Here is a 13,242-nt window from a genome sequence, read left to right on the forward strand (position 1 = left end):
TGCACAAAGGGGAGTGGGTAAGGTGCCTTCCCATTATGCCCTTTTCTGCACAAGAGACACGAGTCAGTTGCTGTTCTTTTACTGTCTTGAGTGAAGGAACTTGAACCCTGCTTATGTCCTCCTGGGGCACAAGCCACGCCCGCCCCCGCCCCCTTCCCCCCAAACAGTGGGGAAGAGGTGGTGGAACCATGTCCCTTTCTATCTTCTCTGCAGCAGCCAATAGAACTGGCTGGCTATTGAGGGTGAGTATATGTAGCATCCTTCTAAGGTCTGGTGAAGTGGGGTATACTCCCCCTACATGCTGTGCAACTGAGGCAGGTGGTGTACACTGGGGAATTGAGACAGTATCTCCTGGCATTTCCCCTTGGGATGGAAGAATGTGACTCTAAGTGTGCCTAAAACCCCTTTGAAAATATAAACTATTTTAAAAATTCTAAGCATAATTAATAATTGTTACAACTTCTAGGTTAAAGATGCAGGCTAGCAAGCGTAAAAGGGAAGCCAGCCCACCAGCGGTACGCAGAAAAGGGCAGCCTAAAGTGGACGAAACACCATTAAAGAAAACAAAGCGATAATTGTTACCATCTGATAATATTCATGGAAAAGTTGAAAGAAAAGAGAGTGGTCTCTGCTTCTGTGTTTTTGTTTTGTTGTGTAAAAGCAAAGGGATTTGCATGTGCTCATTTCTGAGCTCTAAGTTAATAGATGCAGAACTTAAGTTACATTTTAAACAATTTTATAAACTATTGTTTATACAGAATATTATACAGATTAAAAAAATAAGTTTACTTTGTATCTGAAAGGAAAACAAAGTAATTACAGATTTTAACACTGACTCAGAAAGTTGGGATTTCCCAATGTGACATGCTAATGCAGATGCTTCCACTCCACCAGGCACCAAGGGCCTACTAATATTCTTTGTATATAAACTTGTAAAAATAGGTTGTATTTTACTCTGTGTATGAATCTAATCAATGATGAACACTTTATTTATTGTATGGAGGGGACTGGTCTGTAAACTTTAGTATATACCTTAGGTTTTATTAATGATTATTTTAAATTCTATGCAGCCATCAGTAGGAGTCTTTTTTTCAGGGCTGTCTAAAACCCGAAGTTCTCTGAAATATGCTCAGACAATTGGTAAAGTATTCTCTCGCATGTATTAAAGTAGATTAGCATAATAAAGGGGACTCTCTCTCCCTGTTCTGTTCACATTCATAACTATGTATAAAATAGGGAGTGTCATCTTTCCAGATTAACTTTCCATCTCTGAATTTTTGTACCAACCTTAAAGTAGTCAATAGTACTAGCTTAGGTTTACTCAGACCATTTCAGCCAAAGCTACTCTGAAGTACAACGAACTGCTATGTTTTATTTCACAACTTAACTGTTCTTTCAGTGTTTGTCTGTCAATGAGGAGGGACCCATAGAAGTGATATTTAACTTCAAATAACTATGGAGCTTCAGCATTTTATGTTACATTTTATACACAGGTATTAAAAAAGTAGAACTTGGTATTATTGCCAGAATCTTTTTTTAATGTATATTAATACTACCGTAAGAGCAAATGTTCAAGTTAAGTTTTACAGTTAAGCTTTTCTTAAGATCAAATTTGTCTCTTGCAATGATATGATGAGTTGCCAAATAATCTGAGATTATTTTAAAATGTTTTGTTCATATTCTTGTTTTATAATTAAAATTAGCATTCTGTTTTGTTTTTTTACTCGTTATTGTAAGGCGCATATTTGTCAGATATTCTACTTGATTTCTTACTGAGATTTTATATATAAATTATAAAATGTTTCCCAAAACCTGAGTTGCAATATTTGTTATATCTTTAAATTCCTTACTTGTGTCACTGTATTTGTTTGTATTGTATTTACAATTGACTTGGATGGACTTACTCACATGAGTAATGGTTTGCATAATCAGTCCCTTTTTATAAAGCCCCTGTATCACGCCATCTAGGTATCATATATTTACTACAAAAATAATTTGGATAGCTCATTAAGTGAATCCATGTCCTGAAATTAAAGAACTCCTCCAGTGAACTGATTATGTTATTCAGACTTACCAAATATCCTTAAACTTTTTAAGGTCTGTCTTAGGCCCCAGTTCAGGAAAGCATCGAAGCACATGCTTAAGTTGTACTGAAGCCAATGAGACTTAAATACCTGTTGAAAGTTAAGCACATGCTTAAGTGCTTTGCTGACTAGAGATTGATTGACTGACTGCAGAATGAGGGCCGTAGTGCCTTAAAGACTGATGCAGTGATGCTCTGGCACAGCAACAGAGGAAGCAAGTTCCAAAGGCAAGACTACCCTCTGCCAGTTCTGGCAAGACAAATTCCTAGTGTGGCTGAAGGGAATTTGCTGTGGAAGATCGTAATACAAATAAAAAGCTTCTAAATTCATACTTAGAACCCCTAATTGCCCTCAGTTTAGAACATTCAGACCTTGTCTTCATTAGCAATTTTAACAATCCCTACATTCCAAAGGGTTGTCAATAAAAGATCACTTGAAGCTGCCATTTCAACAATCCCATGTGAGCTGGTGGAGCAGCAGCTGGTGAAACCTGCTGTCTCTGCATAGCAGGATCCAACACAGGAGGAAGCAGCATAGATCACGTAGGTGATGCACAAAGCATCTAGAACGAAGTTCGTTGCTGCCACTGCAGTGTTTGAAAAAGCAGAACCTCCTCAGTTGCCGCTTTTCATGCCAGCAGCTTCTCCGGTAAGAACATATTTTCTTAGTGTGTGGGTTATTTTAAATAGCCTGTGAGATCCACTCCCATATGAAGATGTACACTTAATCCCATGTGGTGTGTGTTCAGAATTTTGTTTGACCAGTCTGAATGCCCCCATGCTCTCCTGACTTCCCTCAGAATTTCCCATAAATGTAATAAGAAGCTAGCCCGGAAGGCAAATGCCTCAAGCATCTAAGCTGGTCATGACTGTATCAACAAGTGCCCACTTGGGTGTGGGTGTCCACATAAAGACTTGTACTTTTCAGACCACTAATACTTCAGTAAGCTTTACACTCTTGCTACATTGATCTCCATCACTGAGGTCTGCATTAAGAAAAGACAACTTTACTCCCAAGCCATCTCATCTGTCCTTTGTTTCTGGAAGCAAACTGCTGGGCTCTCTACTTTCTCCAGACCACTTCATTAGTCACAGTCTTGAGTCCAGGATATATTGTATGGCCTGTTGTCTTCCTTCCAACACATGGCTTCGGCTGCATTGACTTCAGTGGAGTAATACCCACTTATACCAGCAGGAGTGAATTTGGCTGGTAGCTTTTAATTCTCTTCCTATCAGAGAGTATGTCTCCACTTTAGGTTTTTTCAATGCACATGTCTTTAAGTGAACAGACTGGGTCAGACCAATGGTCCATCTATCCTATCTTTTGGCAGTGGCTGGTGCCAGATGCTTCAGTGGGAGTGAACGGAGGAGGGCTATTTATTGATCCATCCCGTCATCCAATCCTAGCTTCTAGTAGTCAGAGGTTTAAGTATGGGGTTGCATCCCTGACATCTTGGCTAATAGCCATTGATGGAGCTCTCCTCCATGAATTTTATCTAATTCTTTTTTTACCAAGTTATACTCTTGGCCTTCACAACATCCCCTGGCAATGATTTCCATGGGTTGACTGTGTGTTGAGTAAAGAAGTACTTCCATATGTTTGTTTTAAACCTACTGCCTAGTAATTTCATTAGGTGACTCCCCACCACCACCACCTAGTTCTTGTATTACATGAAAGGGTAAATAACACTTCCTTATTCACTTTCTTCACACCACTGATGATTTTATAGACTATCTTCTCTCTTAAATCTTCCTTTCCAAGCTGAACGGTCCCAGTCTTTTTAATCTCTCCTCATATGGAAGCTCTTCCACACCCCTAATCATTTTTGTTGTCCTCTGCACCTTTTCCAATTCTGATATCTCTTTTGAAATGGGACAAACAGAACTGCTTAGTAGTCAAGGTGTGGGCATGCCATGGATTTATACAGTACATTGTGATATTTAATCATCTTATCTATCCCTTTGCTAATGGTTCCTAACACTGTTAGCTCTTTTGACTGCTGCTACACATTGAGCAGATGTTTTCAGAGAACTATCCAGGAGGACTCCAAGATCTTTCTGGAGCGGTAACAGCTAATTTAGACCATTCTCTGTGTATAATTGGGATAATGTTTTCCAGTGCGCATTACTTTGCATTAATCAAGATTGAATTTTATCTGACATTTTGTTGCTCAGTTGCCCAGTTTTGAGCCATCCCTTTGTAACTTTTTGCAGTCTGCTTTGGCCTTAACTATCGTGAGCATTTTATATTATGTGCAAACTTTTTCATAAGTGATCTGGAAAAAGTGGTAAATGTTGAACAGTACAGGTGCCAGTACAGATCCTTGGGGAACCTCGCTATTTACCTCTCTCCATTGTGAAAGCTGACTATTCCTATCCTTTGTTTCCTGTCTTTTAACCAGCTACTGATCCGTGAGAGAACCTTCCCTCTTATCCCATGTCTCCTTACTTTGCTTAAGAGCCTTTGGTGAGGGACCTTGTCAAAGGCTTTCTGAAAATCTAAGTGCATCATTATCCCTTGACTCTCCCTTGTGCACAATTGTTGGCTTTCCTGAAGCATTCTAATTAGGGCTGTCAAGTGATTTAAAAAATGAATTGCACTGTTAATAGTAGAATACTATTTATTTAAATATTTTTTGATTTCTACATTTTCAAATACATTGATTTCAATTACAACTCAGAATACAAAGTCTACAGTGCTCACTTTATATTTGTTTGATTTCAAATATTTGCACTGTAAAAAAAAATAGTATTTTCAATTCACCTAATAGAAGTACTGTAATGCAATCTCTTTAGCATGAAAGTTGAACTTACAAATGTCAAATTTATAATAAAAATAACTGCAAAAAAATAACTGCATTCAAAACCAAAACAATGTAAGACTTTAAAGCAGGGGTGGGCAAACTACAGCCCGCAAGCTGGGGATTGCCCCCTGTGGTGCCACAGGCCCCATGCTGCTCTCAGAAGCAGCCGGCACCATGTTCCTGGGGCCCAGGGGGCAGAGGGCTCCATGCGTTGCCCTCGCCTCCAGGCACCACGTGCCCCTCCTAGCTCCTATTGCCCGCGAACAGGGAACTGCAGCCAATGGGAGTTTCAGGGGAGGTACCTGGAGGTGTGGCAAGGGAAGCGCACAGAGCCCCGTCTCCCCCCACCCCAGGGGCCATGCACCCCAACTCCCTGCCCTAAGCCCCCTGCCACACCTTGCACCCCTCCTGCACCCCAACTTCCTGCCCTGAGCTTCTTCCTGCAGTCCACACCCCAACCCCCTTCCCTAAGCCCCCTCATGCACCCCTCCTCTGCCCCCATCCCTTGCCCTGAGCCTGTTCCTGCACACCACACCCCACCCCCCTGCCCTGGCCCTGCATACAGTTTCCCCACCCAGATGTGGCCCTCGACCCAAAAAGTTTGCCCACCCCTGCTTTAGAGCCTACAAGTCCACTCAGTCCTACTTCAGCCAATCGCTCAGACAAACAAGCCCGGTTATATTTGCAGGAGAAAATGCTGCCCGTTTCTTGTTTACAATGGCACCTGAAAGTGAGAACGGGCATTCGCATGGCACTGTTGTAACCAGCATCACAAGATATTTACATGCCAGATGAGCTAGATTCATATGTCTTCATGCTTCAACCACCCTTCCAGAGGACATGCATCCGTGCTGATGACTGGTTCTGCTCAATAACAATCCAAAGCAGTGTGGACCGATGCATGTTCATTTTCATCATCTAAGTCAGATTCCACCAGCTGAAGGTTGATTTTCTTTTTGGTGGTTCGGGTTCTGTAGTTTCCTCATCAGAATTTTGCTCTTTTCAGATTTTGGAAGGCACTTCAGATTCTTAAACCTTGGGGTGAGTGCTGTAGCTATTTTTAGAAATCTCACATTGGTACCTTCATTGCATTTTGTCAAATCTGTAGTGAGTGTTCGTAAATCAAATGTGCTGGGTCATTATCCAAGACTGGTATAACATGAAAGATATGGCAGAATGTGGGTAAAATGGAGCAGGGGACATACAATTCTCCCCCAAGGAGTTTAGTCACAAATTTAATTATTACTTTTTTCACGATCATCATCAGCATGGAAGCATGTATCTGGAATGGTAGCTGAAACATGAAGGGGTATATGAATGTTTACCATATCTGGCACATAAATACCTTGCAACGCCGGCTAGAAAGGTGCCATGCAAATGCCTGTTCTCACTTTCAGGTGACATTGTAAACAAGAATCAGGCGGCAGCATCTCCCATAAATGTAAACAAATGTGTTTGTCTTAGCAATTGGCTGAACAAGAAGTAGGACTGAGTGGACTTGTAAGCTCTGAAGTTTTACATTGTTTTGTTTTTGAGTGCAGTTATGTAACAAAAATCTACATTTGTAAGGTACACTTTCACAATAAAGAGATTGCACTACAGTACTTGTATGAGGTGAATTGAAAAATACTATTTGTTGTATTTATCATTTTTACAATGCAAATATTTGTAATAAAGAAAGTAAGCACTGTACACTTTGTATTCTGTGTTGTAATAGAAATCAATATATTTGAAAATGTAGAAAAACATCCAAAAATATTTAATACATTTCAGTTGGTATTCTATTGTTTAACAGTGTGATTAATTATGATTTTTTTTTTAGTTAATTGCATGAGTTAACTGTGATTAATCATCAGCCCTAATTCTAATAGACTGGTGAGGCAAGATTTCCCTTTACAAAAGCCTTGTTGATTCCTCCCCATCATATCTGATAATGTGATGATTCTGTTCTGTAGCTTCAACATAGACATAGTTTGACTGCTGTATTAGGGGGCACATGTTGAAACCTGTTTCACTGGCTCTCCCCCCACCTGGAGTGGTACCTGGACTGCTGGTGCCTGGAGGAGTGGGGGGAGAGGGAGGATGGGCAGGCTTAACGGGGGAGCCCCTGCTGCTCCTGCAGTGACCTGAGCGTGGGAGTTGTGGCACTCTGGCACCTCCTGGTGCTGCTATGGCAGCCTTCCTGCTGGAGCTCGCCACTATCCCCTGCCCCATTGAGCTCCCAGCTGTTCCCTGCCTCTCTTCCCCTGCCATATCCCATCCCCTAACCCCCCCACCCCACCTACTTCCACCATTTCCTGCCCCCCACCCCCACCATGGGCATTCACCATTGTACAGGAAACAGGACGGTGGCCATGCAGGGCGCCAGTAGACGGTGACAACAGGCCCTAGGACCTGGTGGGAGGTGCCATCCAGCTGCAGAGGCCACCATCAGCAGGAGAAGCAGCTCTGTCCTGACAGGGACAGGGACCGAATGAGACGGAAATGTGCTGGGGGGGAGGCGCAGGATGGAAAGGACAGAGCCCTCCGACAGGCCCAGCAGAGCAGCTCAGCACTAGCAGAAATCAGGGGGTAGGGGTGGACATTGACCTGTGACCCCAAGTGCATCCTGCCATACCTTTCCTCTGTTTGGGGGCAGGGGGAACAATGCCCCGCTGCACCTATAAGCTGCACCCATGAGCTTCAACCAATTGCCCGGTACTGAAATTAGATCCTGTAATTGCCAGGATCACCTTTGGAATTTTTTTTAAAAATTGGTGTCACATTAGCTCTCCACCAGCCATCTCAGAGAGAGGCTGATTTAAGCAATAGATTACATACTACACACAGTAGTTCTACAATTTCATATCTGAGTTCCTTCAGAACTCTTGGGTGAATACCGTCTGGTCCTGGTGACTTCTTATGGTTTAATTTAGAGTTTTTGGAACAAAGTGCCTCTATTGACATCTCAATCTGGGACGGTTTCTCAGATTTGTCCCCTAAAAAGAATGGCTCAGGTTTGGGAATCTCCCTCAATCCTCTGCAATGTGAATACTAATGCAAATAATTCATTTAGCTTCTCTGCAACAGCCTTTCCTTCCTTGAGTGCTCCTGTAGCACCTTGATCATTCAGTGGCCTCACTGATTGTTTGGCAGGCTTCCTGCTTCTGATGGACTTAAAAAAAAATTGCTGTTTAGTTTGTGTTTCTTCTGCTAATTGCTCTTCACATTCTTTTTTGGCCAGAGCCTAATTATACTTTTACCCTTGACTTACCAGAATTTATGTTCCTTTATATTTTCCTCAGCAGGATTTAGCTTCCAGTTTTTAAAAGATGTCTTTTTTGTCTTTAACTGTCTTTTACTCTGTTAGGCCATGGTGGCATTTTTTCTTTGGTGGTCTTATTGCTTTTTTAAATTATTATTTGGGGTATGCCTGGTGTTTTTAAAACATTTCCATGCAGTTTGCAGCATTTCATTCTTGTGACTGTTCCTTTTCATTTCCATTTAACTACCCTCTTCATTTTTGTGTAGTTCTGCTTTTGGAAGTTCGATGCTACCGCGATGGGTTTACGTGATATTTTCCCCCCTACACGGGTGTTAAATTTAATTACATTGTGATTGCTATTATCGAACGGCTCTGCTATATTCACCCCTTGGACCAAATCCTGAGCTCCACTTCAGACTTAATCAAGAATTGCCTCTCCCCTTGTGGGTTCCAGGACTAGCTGTTCCAAGAAGCAGTCATTAATGGTGTCTAGAAATTTTATTTCTGCATCCCATCCTGAGGTGACATGTAATCACAGTAAGTGCTTATGCAGCTTCCATACTTCTGCTCTGTGCATCCATTCTAAGCTCTCCACAAATTTCTTTAGCATTGTTTTAGGGGGTGGACTTATTTTAATTGATTCTACACAGGCTACGGAGGCATTTCAGACAATTGCTGTAATGACAACCCCTCAGGTCTGTTTACAGTTCTTCAGCTATTCTGGCAGCTTGTACTTTAAATTCACAGGAAACATCCCTATCAGCTAGCCTGAGTTTCTGCAGCTCCTTGAAGTCCTAGCGCTTGCTTCCTCTGAGGAGTCCTAGGGTGTCCTTGTACCATCTGTTCACTTGACACTCCATCCACTCCTATAACATTCTGATTTTTTCCCAGTTCTAGCCACACACAGATTCACCCTTGAAACAACTTAACTAAAGGAGGAGATGGATTTCCCATCACTTTAAGTCATTAAACCAAAATTAGGGGTAACATTTTCAAAAGCTTTTAAGTGATTTTGGAGCCTAAGTCCCTTTTTAAAAAGTGATTTAGACACTTAGGAGCCAATGAGTCTTGGCTTTAGAAAAATTTACCTTAGATGGCTTTCTAAAAGATAAGCTCCAGCTCAGTTCACATTGGCAACCCTTGATTAGGGGGTCAAATATTTTGTGATCCCCTTACAGTTACCCTTCAAGGTCAAGAATTTTCTGTCAGCATCTCAAAACACCCACACATTAGACAGACTTTTATCCTTGTTACTATAAATTAAGAGTAAGGACGGGGGCAGGGGTTCAGGGAGCAAGATTTCCTTTGCTTTACATTGTAATACACATTTTAAACAGCTCATAACCTACCAGTTGAGTAACATTGCTCTAGCTCCGTCAGAGGTTATGGGCTTGATGCAGGAATTACTGGGTGAAATAATCTCTGATCTCCTGCATAGCTCCTATGTTATGCAGGAGATCAGACATCATCATCATCATAATGGTCCTTACCGGCCTGAACAGAATTTTAGATTTTTAAACATACAGCAAATCCCAGTCCCTGCCCAAGGAATTTACAATCTACAAGACAAGCTGTAATAGGCAGATATGACAGAGACAGGATAACAAAAACAATAGATAGATAGGATGTATATATTCTTAGCCAGTCAGGGGCAGGGATTGTAACTCACCCCCAGGCTTGCTATCATCAGATTGCATGCATATGCACTTTCTGTGATTACGCGTGCAGTTGTCATCCTCCAAATTTGGCTCTTCCAGGTGAGCTGAAATACTTCATTTTAAAAAAATACATAAAAAAATCTGTTAGAGAGCCCAAATCTCCAACCTATGTAACCCTTCTGCCAGGTACAGTCGACAGCAGTATTTAGGGGTTCCTCTTAGCAGTACAAAGCAGCACCAGCTCCAGCCAACACCACCCTGGGCACCTCTAAGAGACAGTACTTCCCCACTCACAAGCACCAAGTCTGTGTATTACTAAAGGGAAAGGAACCAGCATGAATTTGGGAATACACCACCAGCACGATTCAAAGTCACGGAACCGTCAGCAAACACCCAATCCACAGAAAACTGGGCCATGTCCTTTGCCTCAGTTTCCCACTTTGCAGTGTGAAAGTCCAGTGAACAAATAGCCCTTTCACACACCACTTCCCTTTCCCGCACCCCACTCGCAGCTGGTTGGCCTTGGTCAGCGCAGACCCAAAGTTTAGAGGCGTGTTTTGAGGGGTTCACACCCCACCCCGAAAAGGGGCAGGGAGCAACAAGCAACGAGGCTCCCCTGCTGCCACTATCTCTGCTGACCCTGGCCTCTTGCTGGTGCTGTTATCTCGGTCGCCACTGGCTACCCAGTGCCACCTTTGCTGCTTCTGCAATACTGTGTTCTGAGGTTCCTCCATTTAGTCCAGCTATCAGTGATTTCACTGGGTAGTGGAACTTCTCTGACGCTCCCTCTTCACTGTAACACTGTCCCCACAACACGTCTAACCCTTAGCTCACAGACCTGCTCATCAGCGAATTTAGCTCGAATAATCACGGAAAGGAAACTAGGGGGCTCAGTTAAGTCTCATCAGTTCTATCTTTAAACACAGGAAAGGGAAGGGTTACATAGTAGTTCTTCAGACACACTCCACAGCTTCTGAAAGAAACATCTCCGCCCACCTTACTTTCACCAGGATTTGGCTTCCCTACCCCCAGCTCAGCAAGTGCAATTCCATTTAGGGTGACCCCCTCAATCAGGGCATGGCAAGTACAATTCTGCTGCCCTTTACTCGTACAATAAGGATAACAAATTTCATTACCCCTGCCCTCGGTACTAAAGAGGATTATAACCCAAACCCAACCAAAACTGAACATTTTGGAAAGGCAGTTCCATCCGCTGGATACCTGGGCAGAGCAGGTGGGCCCCTGCAAGTACTGTCTGCTCCTCTTTCCCCCAGTTCATCACTAGAAGTCAGGGGAGAGCGCATTCAGAGCTGCTTACACATACATAACAAGTCAATACATTTTTCAATAGGGCACTGTATGGCTTTTTACCAACCTTGAGTCAGGTTCAGAGCTGTGTGCTCCCCTTGTAAAAGCTGATGACATCACTAGAGTCCTGAGGGGCTGGGGCTTCTAATACACTAAGGAACAGCATTTATACATGACTCCAGCTAAACCAAGTCCAAAGTGCGGTTCTTACCTGGTACAGCCCAGCCGTAGGAATGGGGGCCAAACTGAATTAGAACCACATTTTAAGACATTTTAACACTTGGTTTTAACATAGTTTGGCCCCTTCCACACTGGCTGGCCACACCATGGGAGGAACTGGTTTAGCTTGAACCATAGTAAATTCAATTTCTAAAAACACTGTGCAGGCCAGCTTATCACAGCGAGGGCTCATCATCAATCAGTGCGTGGAGCTGCAGCCCTCCTCTTGCTTCAGGTGTTAGGGATCTAATCAAGCATAGCAGGGGAATGGCAAATGTATTGCTTTTACTGCCAGTTGAGTAACGTAACTCTTTAATAATGGTTCAGTGCTGAAAGACCAGCATCTATTTTTCTAGATTTTTATTGTGACGGTCACATACATTATGCAATAATTTCTCTTTAAATGTCAAAGTTTATTAAAGTGAATGAAGAAGAAGAAATACAGGAAAGGGAAAATGGGTAACAATCACAGTCATAATAATCTGTCACCATTTCTAGTGAGTAAACTTAAAGATGTCAAAATTAAGTACTTGTTTCTTGTTCAAAGCCCAAAGCAAGCAGAGATCTGGAATGTGGTTTTCTTTTGAGACAATGATAGTCTCACTCTATTCTTTTAATATAAATAAAAGCTGAGAATTGCTTTATAACGGGTTTAACTCTATTCTGCAAGGATTCCTCAGACTAAGGAAACAGGTAATGTAAGGCCATCTTTAAAAAAAAAAAAATCCATTGAACTAGTGATAAAAATTCTTTCAACTGAATTTGAACTTAGCACTCTCTTCTGCCCCAAGTCTTGTATACGTATGAAACACACTTTACTAAGGCTGAATCAAAGTAAAGCGAGGATCTTGCATTCCTGGATACTGTGGAGAAGAGCCAGTGTTGCAATGGAGAGGCAAGGACCTACAGAGAAAGCAGAAGAGAGGGGCCTCTGAGGGTGGTCCGGCAGTGGTGGCTCACCACAACCATTAGGGCCTAGATAAGGGATTTGTAAACACTACCACTTCATGCTTTTTAATCTGGTAGGCCCGGTTGCCTCCCTCATGCACTTTTTCCTGCTTCTTGTGCTTCAATTTATTGTGGTCTTCTAGGGTTGTCTAAGATCCCATTCCATAATATTTAACTTGGTAGCACACTACAGAAAAATTCATATACAAGGGGAAACAGAGGAAAGCCAGGGCCAGTCCTCATCCCCACAAATCCTCAGTTCCTGTGCCTGCTAGACCCACTGATCGCCAGCATTGGCCCCCCAGATAGATTTGTAGAAATAAGTTATATTGGCAATGGGTGCCCTGACAGCCAGGATATAGACCCACCGGTCAATGGGATCTGTGGTTAATCTACCACTGTTTGGACGTGTTCTGAAATGTAAAGGGACTCATAGGCACTGACTCCATGGGTGCTCTGGGGCTGGAGCACCCACGGGGAAAAATTTGTGGATGCTCTGCACCCACCGGCAGCCAAGCTCGGGAACGTGGCATGCTCAGGGGAGGAGGCAGGGAAGGGGCGGGGCTGGGGCGGGGATTTGTTGAAGGAGTCGGAATAGGGGCAGGGAAGGGGCATAGACTTTGGGAAAGGGCTTGGAATGGGGGCGGGGCTTCATGGAAGGGGTGGAGTGAGGACGGGGCTGGGGGCAGAAGGAGGTTGAGCACCCAGGGGAAAAAGAGGGGAAGTCGGCGCCTATGAAGGGACTCCAGAGAATTTCTCTGTAGTCCTGGAGACCAGTTTGAAGCTGATCTTGGCAGCCCTGCTCAAGACAGCTGGAATCCCTGACATGGTAGGAAGTGAAGGCATCAAGGACTGGTTGAACTGGAGATGTGAATCTTCCTGGGCACTAAGTGAAGTGGATTGAAATAGTCAAGTAAAAAGGTTATATTCCAATCCAGAGCAATTAAACTGGAAGTTACAGGCTGGGTGGTTTAGGCA

General features: G+C 43.0%; 1 protein-coding gene across 1 annotated transcript in view; it reads left to right on the forward strand.

The window, feature by feature from the left end:
- BOD1L1 (biorientation of chromosomes in cell division 1 like 1) overlaps window positions 1-1,811 on the forward strand; it is a 56,853-nt gene extending 55,042 nt beyond the window's left edge. The window contains exon 27 of the mRNA XM_077815841.1: window positions 467-1,811. Coding sequence (XP_077671967.1) covers window positions 467-575 — 109 coding nt within the window. The 3' untranslated portion in view covers window positions 576-1,811. The remainder of the gene's footprint in view (window positions 1-466) is intronic.
- Window positions 1,812-13,242: the final 11,431 nt, after the last annotated feature.

The sequence above is a fragment of the Eretmochelys imbricata genome, chromosome 4, assembly GCF_965152235.1.
Source record: "Eretmochelys imbricata isolate rEreImb1 chromosome 4, rEreImb1.hap1, whole genome shotgun sequence".
Classification (NCBI taxonomy): domain Eukaryota; kingdom Metazoa; phylum Chordata; order Testudines; family Cheloniidae; genus Eretmochelys; species Eretmochelys imbricata.